Source organism: Tachysurus vachellii, chromosome 8 (assembly GCF_030014155.1).
Source record: "Tachysurus vachellii isolate PV-2020 chromosome 8, HZAU_Pvac_v1, whole genome shotgun sequence".
NCBI lineage: Eukaryota > Metazoa > Chordata > Actinopteri > Siluriformes > Bagridae > Tachysurus > Tachysurus vachellii.
Window position 1 is genome coordinate 7476538 of NC_083467.1, and position 19459 is coordinate 7495996.

The 19459-nt window shown below is 40.0% G+C and overlaps 1 protein-coding gene across 2 annotated transcripts in view; it reads left to right on the forward strand.

Moving 5' to 3' along the window:
• il1rapl1a (interleukin 1 receptor accessory protein-like 1a) overlaps positions 1-19459 on the forward strand; it is a 132637-nt gene that overhangs the window by 98218 nt on the left and 14960 nt on the right. For both annotated transcript variants that reach the window (XM_060877255.1, XM_060877257.1), the window contains exon 7: positions 18652-18784. In XM_060877255.1, coding sequence (XP_060733238.1) covers positions 18652-18784 — 133 coding nt within the window. The remainder of the gene's footprint in view (positions 1-18651; positions 18785-19459) is intronic.

A 19459-nucleotide genomic window follows, 5' to 3' on the forward strand; every position in this document is an offset into this window, starting at 1 on the left:
GCGTTCAAGCCCCAGCACACAAATTCTAGACAGTTAAACACACATTTGCCAAAACCTTAAATGTATAAGTAATTCAAATCTGGTGTGAACAAGAAATGAACTGTTCAGAGATTTAAACTTGTTTTGAGAGAAAAATTGAATTCATTGAAGAATTAAACGATTGATTGAGTGATTGAAAAGCTATAATGAAATTTAAAATTCCCTCGCTTTAGCAGTTAAGGCTCTGGGTTGTTGATCTGAGGATCAGGGTTCAACCTGCCACTGTTGGGCCCTTGAACAAGGCCCTTAACACTCTCGGCTCAATTTTGGCTAAATGACCCTGTTTTGATTGTGTCCATGTCCAGCATTAAATGTCTTTGTCTTGTCACACACTACAGTGGTAATTACGGACTTAGACTCTCACGGCTTTCAGAAGTCGTGGTGTTTTATAAGCGTTTCTGTTTTTTCCTAGCTTACTAAAAGCGATATATATTATTATAGAAAATATTATACAAAAATTCCAAAAAATAAAAATAAATAAAAAATAGATAGATAGATAGATAGATAGATAGATATTTATAGATATATAAAATAGATAGATATATATATGTTTATTTATTTATTTCACACAATTGTCACATAAATCTTCATAGTAAACAGTGATATCAAAGCCATTTATGCACTCTGAGATGCCCCTAGTGCTTGATCAACCACTTCGACCACTAAACTGTTGTGTTAGTTTATCCACTCTCTCTCTCTCATTCATTTTCTACCGCTTATCCGAACTACCTCGGGTCACGGGGAGCCTGTGCCTATCTCAGGCATCAAGGCAGGATACACCTACCATGCATGTCTTTGGACCGGGGGAGGAAACCGGAGTACCCGGAGGAAACCCCCGAGGCACGGGGAGAACATGCAAACTCCACACACACAAGGCGGAGGCAGGAATCGAACCCCCAACCCTGTAGGTGTGAGGCAAACGTGCTAACCACTAAGCCACCGTGTCCCCCCTTAGTTTATCCAACAGAGGGAAAAAACACACATCTCACACTCAAAGCCAACATTTCGAGTCCTGACTCATTTTATATCAGACTTGCCGAGATAAAATAATGAATTTAGCTGATCAACACTCTGATAAGTCCATTTGTTATGTTTATGGCACAAAGGAAACCCCAGTGTGCCGATAAAAAGGTTTAGTCCTCAAAATTTTAGTCTTGTTAATGTAGTAAAGGAATATGACCTGTGAGTGTTTAATTTCTAATACATGCTTACTGCAGTTCTGTCTTTTCTGTGGATGAATATTACATAACATTTCTAGTCCACCGTTATGTTAATATTCACTCTATAATGTTTCTCCGGTCTCCACAGGTTAAAAAAAAAAAAAAAAAAAAAAAGCAAATGAATTTATGTGTCAATCTTTTTAAATACTACATTTTTTTTCAGTACGTAAAATTTGGGTTAGAAGTGAGAAATAAATCATTGCTGCATAAACCCATGTTTGCAAAAAAAAAAAAAAAAATGTACTCTTTTTAATAGAGTATCGTGATCTGATGTTGCATGATTTTTTTACATTTCCCTATCTTCGTCTCTGTGTTTGTGTGAGCGAGGAGGTTTTATCGTGAGCCGAAATCATCACATAGGGCCGCATTGTTGTAGCTTTGAAAGGAAGCCACACTTATAAATGCAAATCCTTTACTCTGAGTCCCCCAACAATATTGGCCTCAAACAGTGCCGAAATCTTTAGCAGGCTGATTCAGGATAGAGCGTTGTGTGTGTGTGTGTCTGCGTGTGTCTGCGTCCATATGCGTGTGTGTGCATGTGTGTTGGACTGAGGCGCGTCTGTTTGTTTGGCCAGGAGTCAGCATGTGTGTGTGTTGCCTGCGAGAGCAGATTGGAGCATATTGCGCAGACTCTGGCCATGTTCTGTCTTCAAAGCGAGGGGAGAAAACAGGACAGCACGGAGACTCTGGAGCTATACACACGTGATGCCTCTGGCAATGCCAGCCTTTGGTCTGAATCTGAGCTGTGTGTGTGTGTGTGTGTGTGTGTGTGTGTGTGTGTGTGTGTGTGTGTGTGTGTGTGTGTGTGTGTGTGTGTGTGTGTGGATCTGTCTGTCCCACCGTATGCCTGTCCACTTTCTGGCTTGGCTTTCTTCATCTCTCTCTCTCTCTCTCTCTCTCTCTCTCTCACACTCACACTCACTCACACACACACACACACACACACACACACACACACACACAAACTCACCCTACCTCAGATAAGAATAGGTGTAAGCTCCCAGTGACATCTAATTACACAGAGCAATGGATTACAGGGAGAAAGAGGTTCGAAGAGACATTGGATGGAAAAGAAGCACGACAGAATTAGCGAATAATTGGCGTGGCTCTGCGCTGACTCATACACCAGGACATTCAGAGTCTTATGAAAGAAGAGTGCTTCTTGTCAGCTGTATAATGCTGGTAAGAGCTCTCTCTCTCTCTCTCTCTCTCTCTCTCTCTCTCTCTTTCTTTCTCTCTCTCTCTCAGCCATATAACTCTCTGGTTAAAACCTGAACATTTATTGCTGTGTGGGTAATAGACTGGCATTATATAATAAACTTTGCACTCTGTGCCTTGGTGTTAAGGAATGAAAAATGAACGTTGGAGATAAGTCATTTTTTGGAGTTGAATGATGGAGAGAATGAGCTTTGGCTGAACCCATCATAGCATTATTAGTGGCCGCCAGGGAGAGCTTGGTGTTGCGCGTGCATGCTCTCACACACACACACACACACACACAGGTTTGTCACTCAGTACAAATTATTAGCTACACATTGTTTATAATAGAGACGTAACCCAAAACAAATACATCATCACGATTGAACAGATGAAGTGTTCTGAACGAATACAAATGCAGACGGGAACCGAAGGCACTATCATTGTTTTCTTTTCTTGTTTGTTTGTTTTTTAAAGCTTGGCTGTCTATTAAAGACTAGATTTCACAGGGACAGGGTTCCTGTTGAGCGCAGCAGAAAGTTTGTGAGACAGAGGTTTTTACTTTTATATCACGTGGGCGTGAGACTGAAGGGCACGAAGGGTTCGGATAGGGCGCGAGTTTCACCCTCACACGACGAAGACATTTATTAAAATGAACACAACCCAATTAGCATCATTAGAAATAATCACATGCAGGTATAAATAAAATAAATAAGCGTCACAGGTTTAAACCCACTCCGATCTGACACTTCTGTCGTTTCTCTTATTGTTTTATTTTCCAGTGTTTCCATGGAGATAGGGTTGATCCAAAATTACTTCTGGTGAAGTCCACTCCCTCTTCAGACGCAGATATTCATCTGGGGCATGACACACATACCTATACTACACATAATATATAAATAGAAATATTAGATACAGTATTAATACCACATACAGATTTAGGAAATGCTGACGGATAAATATTAAGATGGCATCTCAGTAGAAATAAAACACGATCATAAATAATCAGCGATGTAGGCCAGAACGTTATGAAAAGCGCCACACGTTCCACTGGATAATGCAGAAGCTGTGATTGACAGGACGATTTACTTCTATTACATTTCATTACAATCGGAAAGGAAGAAACACAGACTACAAAAGGATCAGCATAGTTATTAGATCTGCAAAGCTCTATATGTTTAGAACTAAGGTGAATATAATACAAGTAATAAAGGCACACAGCTGTTTAATGCTTGAATACGTTTGCATTATTCACTGCGCTGCTGGTTTATTTGGTGCTCCTACATCATCCCCAAACTCAATTGCTCTCTTATTAGGTAGACTTTATAGATATACAATCATTATACGCCGTTTTATCTTTACCCCGTCTGACCAAATATTATTTGTTTGGTGGATGATGAGGCTCTAATTCTATAGTGTGGTGAAACAGTATCGTTCTGGAACGACACAGTAATTTAGTGTAAAGTCGTTTCATAAAGAAACCAAAATAACCCACGAAGAAATGCTAAATGTTTGCTTTCTTTAGCCTCCAGCCTGAACGTTTCTCTGCACACACACATACAAGTTGCACTAAAAATGTGTTGCCTTTCAACACAAGTATATACTTTTATATTTATATATGTATATATATATATATATATATACTTGTGTTTATAGTCAACAACCTTTTAGTGCAACTATTTTAAATGCAAAAAGACAGATTTGCCTGTTTTTGAAGAGAATATGAAGCATATATAGATATATATATAAAAATTGCTGCAGATTTCCTGTAGATGTGTGAGACGTGTTGTGTGATGTCATCACAACACACATGCAGGGGTGCAAAAGAAAAATCCTGTGCTTGTCATCTATTTCACCAATTCAGGTAGTTTTCTGTAAACAATGAAAGCACAAAAGACTTTAAAGTTTGGAGCAATGGTGGAATCAAGTGGTTAAGGCTGTGGGTTGTTGATCTGAGGATCAGCGTTCAAGCCCCAGCACACAAATTCTAGACAGTTAAACACACATTTGCCAAAACCTTAAATGTATAAGTAATTCAAATCTGGTGTGAACAAGAAATGAACTGTTCAGAGATTTAAACTTGTTTTGAGAGAAAAATTTAATTCATTGAAGAATTAAGCGATTGATTGAGTGATTGAAAAGCTATAATGAAATTTAAAATTCCCTCGCTTTAGCAGTTAAGGCTCTGGGTTGTTGATCTGAGGATCAGGGTTCAACCTGCCACTGTTGGGCCCTTGAGTAAGGCCCTTAACCCTCTCAGCTCCAGAGGTGCTGTATCATAGCTGACTCTGTGCTCTGACCCCAACCGGCAAAGTTGGGATACGCGAAGAAAGAATTTCACTGTGCTGTAATGTATATGTGACAAAATAAAGGCGTCGATTAATTATGAAATTCATTAGATGAACCATTAAGTAATACAAACTGGAAAATCTGCCTAGGTTAGTGATTAGTGGTGATGGATAGCACTGTAAAGCTATACACTGCTTACTTGAGTGAGAATTTAATTAAGCAAGACTCAACATATTTATGTGTAAAACGACCCAGTAGGCATGTGCCAGTAATTTGTGATATGATATATTATGATAAACAAAATGCATGAGGTTACAGTGGAACGGGAGCTCGCTAAGGCCGTGCCTCATTCAAAACGACTCAGGAAGACATTTCCGACGTAAAGGTCAAGATAATTGTGTGAAAATATATATATATAGTCAGTGATTTAGTCAGAGGTTTGCTGAAGAAAACACAAAACACATGTATGTCTCTATTAGTCTCCCTGAAGACTAGTGTAAAACTAGAGCTTTCTAAATTCAAGATGACTGACAGGCGAATAGAGACATCAGCTTGTCCTAATTGGTTGGATTGTTGTAGTATTTTTCTCCTGAAAATAGAGCCTGGTGCACCAAAGAGCTGCTTCTTACAGCTGATTTGAGAACTTCAGCAAATATATTATTTAAAAAAATGTCCGTAAAAACTTAAATATCCGTCGAATTGCAGTGTGAAACATACAGATTTCAATACAAATCTAAATGTATGTAATCAAAGATATTTAAATGCAATATGAAAGATGTAGATTAAACCACATTTTATATTCAGTTTATATATATATATATATATATATATATATATATATATATATATATATATATATATATATATATATATTCTGTATATAAATTCATATAACTGAATAGAAAATTATATAAATATATTTAATATTTAATAAAATATATATATATATATATATATATATATATATATATATATATATATATATATATATATATATGTGTGTATATATTTTTTATAATTATTTTTTTTAATAATATTGAAAATATAATATTTATTATATTATTCTATATTACTAATATTTCACTTATTATATTTATATATCTTCTTTGTGCTGAATTTAGCTGATTAAAAATGTTAGTGTGATTCAGCAGGATGAGATCTAACTCTAATTTTTTTTTGCTGTTAAGTTTGTTTTATTTTTGTTGTTGTTGACAGCTAGCTCAGAGATTAAAGTACACAATATAAATGTCAACTAACTCTTAGGAGACTTGTTTTTATCAACACCATGGACAGCCGGTGATACGGAACAGTTTAACAACACATAGTGAAGGAAAAAGTGAAAAATAAATTCAGCCAAATTGGAATAAAGTGGTATCTCTGTGGTTAAGGTTCTCTGCTCCATGTAAGTCCAAATCCTAGTAAATCCAGACAGTCACTATTGGGCACTTGAGCAAGACCCTGAACCTTCAGCTATATGCTTGGATTGTATTTGGATAAAAACATCTGCCAAATGAATAAATGGAAATGTGAACATTTCAGCTCCATGTCAGCGAATCTGTGGCTGATCTCCAATGCAGCTTCTTCCTGCTATCTTTCACATGTCAAGATCTATTCCACTATGAAACATTTATGTTTTAAATGGGCTTTTAAAAGCGTGAGCAAGCTCTCAGTATGTGGAAGAGGATTTTATACATGCAGAATCAACAAAGTGTATCACATACTGCAACATGCCTGCAGCGCTATTCTGCTGAGAGAACCAGCGCTCGAATTCAAAACCGTGCAGAATCTATAGCAGGAAAGAGATAGCACCAAAAGAGAAGGAAAGAAAGACAGAAAGAAAAGAAGAGACATGCTTGAGGTCCAAAAAAAAGAGAGAAAAATAGAAAAGGAACTCAAGCAGGAGCCATTTGCTGGCAGTGAAATGTGAGTCATGGTGAAGACGAGAGAGCAGAAGTAGACGAAATGAAAACAGGAGAGTGGAGGAGGGAGGTCACAGGAAACTCTCACACACCCGCATGTGTCACGTTCGTTTGGTTTGAATCGAATTAGAATTCAATTAAACTAAACAAGTCTCTTCTCTATTACCTCTCTGAGGAAGTTAAGAGATGACAACACACAATCATGTGCACACACACGCACACACACACGCACACACACACAGGCATATGTGCAAAAACACACTCATGCACACACACGCATACACACACAGGCATATGTGCAAAAACACACTCATGCACACACACGCATACACACACACACACACACACAGGCGTATGTGCAAAAACACACTCATGCACACACACACTCACACACACACATATGTGCAGAAACACATTCATGCACACACACACACACACACTCACACACACACACAAACATATGTGCAAAAACACACTCATGCACACACACACGCATACACACGCACACACACACAGGCATATGTGCAAAAACACACTCATGCACACACACACTCACACACACACATATGTGCAAAAACACACTCATGCACACACACACACACACACACACACACACACACACAAACATATGTGCAAAAACACACTCATGCACACACTCACACACATATGTGCAAAAACACACTCATGCACACACACACACTCACACACACATATGTGCAAAAACACACTCATGCACACACACACATACACATGCTCAAACGCACACACACATACACACACATGCACACACACATACACATGCCCAAATGCACACACACACACACACACACAGGCATATGTGCAAAAAACACACTCATGCACACACACTCACACACACACACACATATGTGCAAAAACACACTCATGCACACACACATACACATGCTCAAACGCACACACACATACACACACACACACACACATACACATGCATATGTGCAAAAACAAAAACACACACACATATGTGCAAAAACACACACATGCACAAACACACATACACACACACACATACACACAGGCATATGTGCAAAAAAACACACACACACATATGTGCAAAAACACACACATGCACAAACACACATACACACACACATACACCCGCATATGTGCAAAAAAAAACACACACACACATATGTGCAAAAACACACACATGCACAAACACACATACACACATACACACACATATGTGCAAAAACAAAAGCACACACACACATATGTGTAAAAACACACTCATTCACACACACACATACACACACATGCACACACACACACATACACATGCCCAAATGCACACACGTGCACACACACGCAAACACATGCACATGCACACACACTCACACACAAAAACACACAGATGCTCACACACATGCATACACACTCACACTTTCACACACACACGCACACACACCCCGAAAGCAAAGAGTGTGTTTGTGCCGCTATTCAAAGGACACTTAATATTAATCACACTCTCCAAAAATAATACTGTTGTTGCTAAGCAACAGCCAGGCCTCCTCAGGCAATGAAGGAATTTTCTCTAAATAAATAGTGATCCTGCACAATATTGGCCACAACATTACAGAAAGCGCCACACACACATTCCACTAGATAATGCAGAAGTGTGTCTCAGCTGTGATTGACAGTGAAGACCAGGAGAAAGTTGATTTCAGTAGAAACAGTGCGCAGAAAACATACAACAACACAAATGAATAGTGCTTAGTCCTGTAATATGTTTATAATAAAAGATAAATATTATAACAGTAATCAAGGCAGCTTTTGTTTTACAGTACACACAGCACTATACACGAGGTGAAATATTGAGATTTGTACCTACACACATTATCTACCATATCTACCATGGGGCCTTTTATTGCACACATACAGATTTATTTCAACATCCATCCGTAAACCCGTACAGCTATAAGACTTTAGCTATCCTGAAGTTGTTTTGGTGATGGACAGGGATACAGTAATGCTGCTGAGTGAGTGGAATTTGTCTCGTGCCAATGCTGTGTGATTATTACCGGTCATTTTAATGCGTCATCGTTTTAACGCTTTTTTTACATAACGTCGCTGTCGGGCGGAAACCTCGTATGTCCAAATTTGGTCAATTTCATATTTTTTCGCATATCGATGCTATTGGTCAGTCCCCACGTGGGTCTGTTATTTTTACAAGTTATTAACCAATCTAAAGTCTTGAAAATAGCTTGAACGCAAATCTCATAACTCCATTGGACACTTCAACTGTCCACCTCTTCCTCACTCCGCCGGAGAGCTTCACGGCATATTTCTCCTCAAGAAGAGTCGCAACGAATCAACACGTCTTCTGAGGTAAATGTCTTCAAAACACTGGGCTCAAAGAAAAAAAAATCTTGACCCCCGCTAGTCCTGGTGCTCGTCTGAGGACAGGAATTTAGCGCAAGACAATCCACTGCAACGCGGACTAAACCCTGTGCACTGCAGATAAGGTACAGTGTTTTTTAATTTCCTGAAAAATAACGGTTTTGGAGATACGAGGATTCCGCCTGACAGCGACGATATACAAATATACCGACATTGTGGTGTAACTTGTGTCAATCATATCAGCACAAAGTAGATATATAGCTGCTAAATGTAGTCTGTGTAATATAGGCATTACAAAGGAATGCCGTCCAATTCAATTCTTTAACGCCACCAGATTGTCTCTACACAATGGACCTGTGTTATAGAGAATTGCTGTGTAGCGTCGCTTAAACACTTTTCCTTATCTAGAACAACATTCCTCCTTACATTTGGCCAACCAAAGCAGCAGGAGATAACTAAATACAAATACATCATTTAGGATGAACACATAAACAAATAGAAATACAGGTAGGAATAAGAGACGTATCATTTTATTTTTAAAGGAAGCTTTCTAGAAAGGTTTACAAAGGCATCTTGTGTCATCCTCAGGTCCCTGTCTCATTCTCAGCTTTCAATTTCGCTCTCAGCTTGTTGTCTTGCTGTCTCTTCCCTGTCTCACTCTCTATTCCTTACTCATCCTCACTTTCCTGTCTCACTCTCTATTCCTTACACATCCTCACTTTCCTGTCTCACTCTCTATTCCCTGCTCATCTACACTTCCCTGTCTCACTCTCTATTCCCTGCTCATCTACACTTCCCTGTCTCACTCTCTATTCCCTGCTCATCCTCACTTTCCTGTCTCACTCTTTATTCCTTACTCATCTACACTTCCCTGTCTCACTCTCTATTCCCTGCTCATCCTCACTTTCCTGTCTCACTCTTTATTCCTTACTCATCTACACTTCCCTGTCTCACTCTCTATTCCCTGCTCATCCTCACTTCCCTGTCTCACTCTCTATTCCTTAGTCATCTACACTTCCCTGTCTCACTCTCTATTCCTTAGTCATCTACACTTCCCTGTCTCACTCTCTATTCCCTGCTCATCCTCACTTCCCTGTCTCACTCTCTATTCCCTGCTCATCCTCACTTCCCTCTCTCACTCTCTATTCCCTGCTCACCCTCACTTCCCTGTCTCACTCTCTATTCCCTGCTCATCCTCACTTACCTGTCTCACTCTCTATTCCCTGCTCATCCTCACTTCCCTGTCTCACTCTCTATTCCCTGCTCATCCTCACTTCCCTGTCTCACTCTCTAATCCCTGCTCATCCTCACTTCCCTGTCTCACTCTCTATTCCCTGCTCATCCTCACTTCCCTGTCTCACTCTCTATTCCCTGCTCATCCTCACTTCCCTCTCTCACTCTCTATTCCCTGCTCATCCTCACTTCCCTGTCTCACTCTCTATTCCCTGCTCATCCTCACTTCCCTCTCTCACTCTCTATTCCCTGCTCATCCTCACTTCCCTGTCTCACTCTCTATTCCCTGCTCATCCTCACTTACCTGTCTCACTCTCTATTCCCTGCTCATCCTCACTTCCCTGTCTCACTCTCTATTCCCTGCTCATCCTCACTTACCTGTCTCACTCTCTATTCCCTGCTCATCCTCACTTCCCTGTCTCACTCTCTATTCCCTGCTTACCCTCACTTCCCTCTCTCACTCTCTATTCCCTGCTCATCCTCACTTCCCTGTCTCACTCTCTATTCCCTGCTCATCCTCACTTCCCTGTCTCACTCTCTAATCCCTGCTCATCCTCACTTCCCTGTCTCACTCTCTATTCCCTGCTTACCCTCACCTTTCCATTCTCCTGCCTCATACAGTACTCAACTCTTATTTTTCTCTCTTACCCTACAGCTTCCTGTCTCAGCTATCCTCTTATCTCTATCTAATCCTCAGCCCCCTGTCTCACCTTCGACTCCTCATCTCACCTTTACCTGTCTTATGCTTGAATCCACAGTCAGCTTCACATTTCACGCTCAGATTTTTGTGTCTTTCCCCGTGCCTTAGCACACAGTCTGAATCAGAGCTACTTGCTCAACCTTAGTTTCATGTCTAACTCTTAGCTCTGTCTCTCACTCAAGCACCATGCTTCAGCTCGATGCTTCATGTCTCAGCGTTAGTTCCCTGTCTCCCCCTTATCACTTTGTCTCACCTGGAGCTGTTCAACCTCAGCCTTCTCTCTCACAAATGCCTTGTTTCAACCACAAAGTTCCTTTCTTATCCTCAGCTCTCCTCCTCACCCCTGGATTCCTGTCTCACCGTGGACTGTCTCTATGTTCAGGCCCCATGAGACTGTAGCTCTAATCAAGCACATGCTCCTATCAGAGCCAACATGACCTTTCAGGTGCTGGCACTTTCTGGCATGACCTTTTAGAGTGAATGGCTACGCGGGAAGCTGAGACTAATGTGCACAGTAATGGAGGATAATGTGAACTGCTGCTCAGGGCTGCACATTCTTTACATGCGAGAGTCCCACTTATCCATTGCTTCTCTCAGCACCACAGTCACACTCTATTGTTCACAAACGCTCTTCTGTTTTCTCTCAATGTCTGTCCTTCTCTTTCTTACACTCCCTCATATTCTGTCTATTCCTCTCTCAACAAACCTCCCGTGTACATTTTCTACTAAAATGCTCCTGTGCAGTTTTTTTCTAAAGTTTCATCCTCTTCTTTTTTGTTCCTCTATGATTATCTTCTTTTTTTTTTTTTTTTTGTTTCAATGCATTTTGTTTTCTCATTTCAGCTCGGCAGGGACGTAATTTAGATAAAAGCATTAAGTGTATTAACTTTATATGTATTCTGTCCCCTGTATGTTCATTGGTAGTCACATGCACACTCATATACACACACTCATATACACACAAACTCACCCAAAGTTCAAGTGAGACACAGAGCGCTGCCCAGCCAGTCATCCAGAAAATGGTGAGTGTTACACATGCTCGAGCAAACTGCCATTTCTTATTTTTGTACCCTGACTCAGTCTCGCAAAGTAATCCAATCGTATCAGGTCAGAATTGGGCCATCAAACCCTTCCATGTAGCTCAGCTACAAGCTTTCATTTTTATAGAGAGTTTGGAATAAGGCTGGAACATAAAGGGGTAAAAAAGTGCCATAACGTGTCATAAAGAAAATAAGAGCATCGGTTCCAAACCCGAAGCAATGTTTTTAGATAACAGCATTTGCAAAATGTAGACAGATTAAAGCAGCTGTAGATATACGGTGCAAAAAAAAATAAATAAATAAAAAATTAATAAATAAATAAAATAGCCATATGCTTCTAATTACAAATGAAAAAAAATCACTAAACTACTTCAAGATATAGTGACTGCCTGCGTACAACCTGGCAGGTAGAACTTACAATTAAGCACAGCCCCATAGTAATTAATGTGTCCTTGTTGTTGCTGCTTCTGTGTGCAAAGCCGCAGTGCAGATGGGACCTCAGCTGGGCCCCCGTTCTTAAGCAAAAGTAAATAAAGTGATGCACAAAGAGAGGCTGCAAACAATGAATGCCAGTTCTGTTAAAACCAACACAATCCGTGTAACATATCTAGAGCACTAGGATGGAGTGGTATGAGACTGATCTCCCGCTGCTCAATTCCCTGCATGAAGCTGGGGTTTGATGACAGGCCCACTGGGAGACGAATGAGAGAGAGAGAACGAGTGTGGGGGGGGAGAAAATAGGAAAATGAGAGAGTGAGAGAGGGAGCTAAAGAGGCTGTGGGTTGAATGCCTACGGGAAATGGCCCGCCGATGTGCTTATATTACACTGACTTTAGATTCATCTTGGAGATTGAAGCCGATTCCCAAGGGAAATGATGTCTGCCTGTGCGTGGGGCATCTCGTCTTCGATTCCAGCTATGGAGAAGAGCTGCGGGGTACTTAGTGAGAAAAGAGCAGTGGGTGTGTGTTTTAGAATGGGAGCTAAAGTGGGCCTATGTTCCCCATTCACCTGGCCAATATTGAGGTTATTACTCGATATGTTGAGGCTGCGTAAAGCGGGCTGCGACAGGGACTCTATTATGTCATCAGAAAGAGAGGGATCAGCGGAGGACAGAGCATGAAAGGAGGAGTGGAAGAGTACCTGCTTGCAATAGTGCAATTCTTTACAGCTAATTAAAGCTTCCTATTGTGGGGCAGGGCTCTGGAACAAAGAGAGAAAAGAATAGAGAGAGAGAGAGAGAGAGAGAGAGAGAGAGAGAGAGAGAGAGAGAGAGAGAGAGAGAGAGAGAGAGAGAGAGGAAAGAAAATATTATAGCCTTTTGAACCAGTAGAGCAAAAGGGGACCCCCCCAACTCTTGCTCTTTGTTTCTCTTGTTTCTTTTTTTTTTCCTTCTTTCTCTCTTTCGTTTTTCTTCCTTCCTTGTCTAATGTAATGAGTGCATAATTGTTTTGCACATAAGAGCACTTGTGGGTGTCTGTAGTGTGTGTGTGTTATACGGTTAAGTGAAAATCCAGAGCTTTTCACTCGAGTTTGCTCAGTCAGTGCACTGACTGTGCTGTGTGGGTAAATGGAGCGAAGAACAGACAGCAAAGTCTTTAGCACACAGAGAATTACTGGCATGTCACACACAAAACACACACACACACACAAACACACACATACACAATAGCCACAGTTAACAAGCCTCAGTGAGGACTACAAGCTCCCCCTCATGGCTGCATTATGTATTTAAGGGAGTATCATGGGGTCTGTGTTATAACAGGGATCTCCAAGCATACTGTACACTTGAACTAATCTGTGGTTATAATTCTCTTAAATTCCACACAAGCTCAGGTCATTTTTCTCCTTCTCGTAAGCTATAGTATGCCACATGAGGTTACAATGAGTTATATTCAATAAAGTAAGAAGAAAAAAAAACCCTGCACTTTCCTTCTACTGTATTCCCTCAGTGATGTGTTTAATCCTTAAAGACTTGTAATTGTTTAACAATAATTACACATATTAATGTTCGATCTAATCTGACCTTTTCTAAATATCACTTTTAATTGAAAGGTTAAATTTTTGTTGTTGTTGTTGTAATAAACTTGAAATGTAATTGTACCTAGTTTAGGATTGTTGCATGATGCATCTGATTTTAGAAAAAAAAAAAAAAACAACCAAAACTTGTTTCAAATCAACAAAGGAGTTCGCTGTAGTCTGGCTCAAAAATATATTTTTATTTCATTTGAGATTTTGTGTAAAAAAAAGTATGTAGAGATAAACCAGAGGCAATCTGCCTTCAAAGACCAAGCTGTCCAGTAAGCAGATTATAAAGATTATCACGTATTTTTCTCTTTTTCTATAACTCTTTTTTTTCCCTCTTTTTCTAACTACCTTAAATTGACTCTAGCTAATGACTCGTGCATGAAAGGGTTAAATGACACCGATGTCATGTGGGAGAACATGGCAGAAATGGAAGACTTCCCGTTCCTCTGACTGAATGAGTTCATGTGCTTTAGGCTACATGCTAGAAATTCAAGATGGCTGTCATTAGCCTCATTATTACGCGCTTTCTCATTATGAGGTGAGCTAAATTGTTTAGTGAAGCCTAGGAGAAAAAGAGAAGTGTTTGCTAAATTGGCAGAATTAACACTTGGAGGTTGATGTAAATGGTTTTTTACCATGCAGGAACTTTAAATTACAGCAATCCCGACATGAGGTGAATGTGGCGTTGTTGCTGTGTGATTGGAAAGCTGCTGGGATTTGAGTGCGGCTCAGTGTGTGATGACACGAGGAATAGAATAGGAAGGGAGGTATAGAAAATATCATCCACATATGAATAACACTACTACTACTACCAATAATAATAATAATAATAATAATAATAATAATAATAATAATGATAATAATAACAACAACAATAATAATAATAATAAGAAGAAGAAGAAGAACAAGAACAAGAACAAGAACAAGAAGAAAAATATTAATAATAATAATGTTTCTAATGTAAAAACGCATTTGTTTCCAGCTTGACTGGAACACAACAAGGCACCGCAGTATAGAAATAATCTTATTCCCCATTATACCACAGCAGCTGCTGCTCCAGTGTTCCTCTCCACAAGCACCCCAAGCTTATAGATTTGGTTTGAATGTTGGGTTTAATTAACTAAGAGTTAATTAAAATGTGTCCTTCATAAAATGCACGTGGAAGCTGTGCTGGTCTAACAGCAGTGCTGGAAAGAAAGTAGATGCTAGTTTCACACATTTAATTACCGTGTTCTCTGGTTACCAAAGTCCTGCCAACTTTGGTGCATATGCTGCGTGTTGTATCTCATAGTTCCATACACACACACACACACACACACGCACGCGCACACACACACACACACAAACACGCACACATTTAAATCGATATCAGTATGCGTGTGGAGGGAAATGTTCAGAAACCCAGTTGAAGAATAAGATAGATCTAGCGTATCTGTCTTCTCACTAATAAACATTTCATTGATTTAAGGAATAAAGCACTTCAGGGCAGTAAGAAATGACAGGGTGGTGTGATGTGGACTGAACATTTATTGTTTTCCAATTACAGCATGTACCAATCTGTTTTATTTCTTTTATAATATTTGCCAACAATTACACTTGGATTTATTTATTTATTTATTTATTTAAGAACAATGTGTACTTTTTTATCCATTTGTAGTTACATATAATGGTGTACAATGTCTGGAAAAAACTGCTCGTGTTGTCTAAATTTCTTGCTATTTTACCCCTCGAACACAGCCTTCATCCGTGACTGAGTGAACCAGTATCAGGATGTATTCCGGTATTTATAGAAACTTTAAAGCTCTTCCGTCATTCTCTCTGGATAAGGACGTCTGTCATAAATATGAAAATGTAAAATGTCTTAGAGACAAGTTAGTTCCTGTTATCACTTTAATTACAGCAGCTGTAAACACGTCTACCCTCACCTCGTTTTTATGTCTTGCTCTTAAAGATAATAGGACAGAAAACCCAGCATGTTGTGTTCCCGATAAACCACAAGGAAAGTGTATTATTATACAAAGAATAATATCATACAAAGGGGGTCACGGTGGCTTAGTGGTTAGCACGTTTGCTTCACACCTCCAGGGTTGGGGGTTCGATTCCCGCCTCCCCCTTGTGTGTGTGAAGTTTGCATGTTCTCCCCGTGCCTCGGGGGTTTCCTCTGGGTACTCCGGTTTCCTCCCCCGGTCCAAAGACATGCATGGTAGGTTGATTGGCATCTCTGGAAAAATTGTCCGCAGTGTGTGATTGCGTGAGTGAATGTGTGTGTGTGTGTGCCCTGCGATGGGTTGGCACTCCGTCCAGGGTGTATCCTGCCTTGATGCCCAATGATGCCTGAGAGGCTCTCTGAGGTAGTTCGGATAAGTGGTAGAAAATGAGTGAGTGAGTGAGTGAGTGAGTTCAAGATTAATATTAGGCTTACATTTAAATGTGTTTGTATTTATCTAATGAAAAAGCCTGTTATTATGAATAATGTCCTTTCTACAGTCAGTCCTTTCTACTGACAGTTGTGTATTGATTAGGAGGTTGTTTTCCACAAACACAACATGTAGTTGGAATCTTCTCTTTGAATGTTCACTATCATTGAGAAGCCGGACACAACTGGAGCTGGTACAATCACTGGATGTCTCAGGATGGGTAGAAAAAGAGAAGAAATTGGAGAGGAATTAACGTATTAGCTACTGTTCATAATATTAAACAGTACTAGATAATAATTTGTATCTACTGGAGCACACGGTTGTAAAATGTATTATGTGTATGCCTGGTTAAAGAGATATGTCTTTAGTCTACATTTAAACTGGGAGAGTGTGTCTGAGCCCTGAACACTGTCAGGAAGGATATTCTAAAGTTTAGGAACTAAATACAAAAACGCTCTATCGAGCAAAACGCTCTAACAAATCAGTGTTCTAATGTGTGCTTTAATATAAACTTGTAATTTTCCTTAAAGCTTACAACTGAGAAATAACTGAGCAATCCAATTCAAGATTTCAACAGCACTGTGCAACATTTACTTTTCAAATTGAAAAACACATCTTGTTTGGCCTATAATACTTAGTCGAATTAGAAAACATCAGCTTTTGGTGGTCAAACAGCGTCCCCCCCAGAACCAGCTATTAAGATCCATCAAGAACTCTCAAGATCCATCAGCAAATCCTGACTCTTTTTTCTACACCTTTTTCTAGTAGATTCACCGTAATTACTGAATAATAGGCCTTAAGTTGAATAGCGTTCTAATATGCTAGGACATTAAGAGGATTAGCCTGCAAGTCAATTATACTGCTTATGTTTTAGTCTGTTTATGTGACCAGTGGTGGTACAACAAAGAGAGCAGGAGCACTTCAAAACTGACATTGAGTAAAAGTGTGATTGAATACATTAAAAGGCTACAGCGTGTCTCACTTGAATGTCTCTTTCAAACACGACATTATATGGAAGTGCCTTTGCAGAAGAAATTAAAAGCAACTGAAATCAATAGTAATGAATGTGATCTAAAAAAAAACAAAAAAAAAAAAACGCTCTGTTGCCTGTTTAATGTGGCCCTTAAAATCCATTTAAATCCAAAGTACATCCGGTATATATACAGGCCTGCTCTCCCTGAAGCTGAAGTCAAGCTTTTTCAACCATATAGCAGGAGAGAAGAGTTTTAATGAGTGTCTGCTTGTCACAGAGCTGACTAGAGGTGTAAGTGATGGTGGCAGGTTGGACCCCTGATTGGCCCAGTGAGATCTGAACACTGTTTCTGTACTGTACATACCGATGCTTTTGACATCACTGCTGACACACAATATCATACCCCAAGAGAGAGGGGAGCGGGAGCTTGGGCATGGGTTAGGGGATTGAAAAGGCATGTGTGTTAGACAGAACTATCGATAAGCTCACTGCGCGTTAAATGAGTTATCCAGTATCAGCCAACCAGGGTTCATTTTTATTGAGTGAAGCTTGATATGGTTGGTATGAAGATCAGCCATTCATTAAGCACAAAAGAAAACGTAAATAGATACTGGGAACTGTGTAAATTCATTGTGTGTATCGGATATATACTCTGAGTACTTCAGTAGCAGATGATCCTATGGATTTATGTGTTCAAAGATCCTAAAGGAAAGTGAAAATTGGTCCGGACTTGAAAGTTCAAGCTCAGATGCAGGTTTTTGCAGATTAGAATTGAAAGGAAACATCAGATGCCTATAAGACATCTGGGAGAAAGAAAAAAAAATCTAATTTGCCAGTCTAAAAGAAGCTTTCTACACAGCGTCTCTAATGAGCTGCGGAACTTGACCTCATTAGAAGAGTGTGTAACACCTGAGTGCTTCAGTTCTGAAGTAGACATCTCCACCTCAGCACATTACAACACAGAATAATCTCAGTGCATTAAGAGCAAAATTGGAGAGATCAGCCAGAACAACAAGGCGTAAAAAAGCATTGGAAATTTTAATCATTTGGAGGCAACGTAGTGGGACTGACAGAGCCTTAGAGAATCACTTCCATCATCCATGCCAGTGGTCACATAAGCATGATGTCTTTTGATGTTGACTTCACACTGCTCAGGTCTGGTGTGACTCTCAAGTGCATGTGAGTGAATGCTAAACGTGTCTTTGCGTGCCCTCGGCAGGAGCTTCGGTCAATTTGACGTGCCGCGCATTCTTCGGCTACAGCGGTGATGTCAGCCCACTCGTGTACTGGATGAAAGGAGAGAAGTTCATCGAGGACATGGACCAGAGCCGCATCCGGGAGAGCGATATCAGGTGAGAGCACCTCTGACCTTATACCACTCTGACGGTATCACGCACTTCACTACAGATGGTTAAACCGTTACCAGGTGGACATCAGTCCACACCTAGTAGACCAAATGAGTAAGTAATTTAATTCATTAATTGTTTCCAAGCTGATCTAACAACATTTCAAAAAATCCATTTGAATAATTCACGGTAATATCACACAATGCATAGAATATTAATAAAGCAACTACTCATAGAGTATAAATATACATAAATACAATGCACATGAAGGACAATTACGGAGACTTATGGCAATCCGTCTCATGTAGTCATCTGATGTATCTTGCTTAACGTTTATAACTGAATTCATCGTTTGCGTATGAGAGAAGCGATACCATTATCGTTCACCATTATCTACTTGCTAGAGATGCTTTAAAATACAGTCAATTTTAAAATGTGAAAAGTACCTATAATGTAGAGTTTATCTGTCAGGCAAATGCCTGACTTTTCTTTTCCCACAATGGGCAGGCAGCCTCATCAGGTCACTGGCCTGCTGTGTGCTAACATGCTCAGGGCAGTTAGCAGAAGGGAAAGTGGGTGAGTTCTCAGCTTTGGCAGTGTCGGGCATGACCTTCCCTTCAGCAGCGTATGCCATCTCCACGACAGCCTTGAGCAGCAGGAAAAGAGGACAAGTGGTCTGTC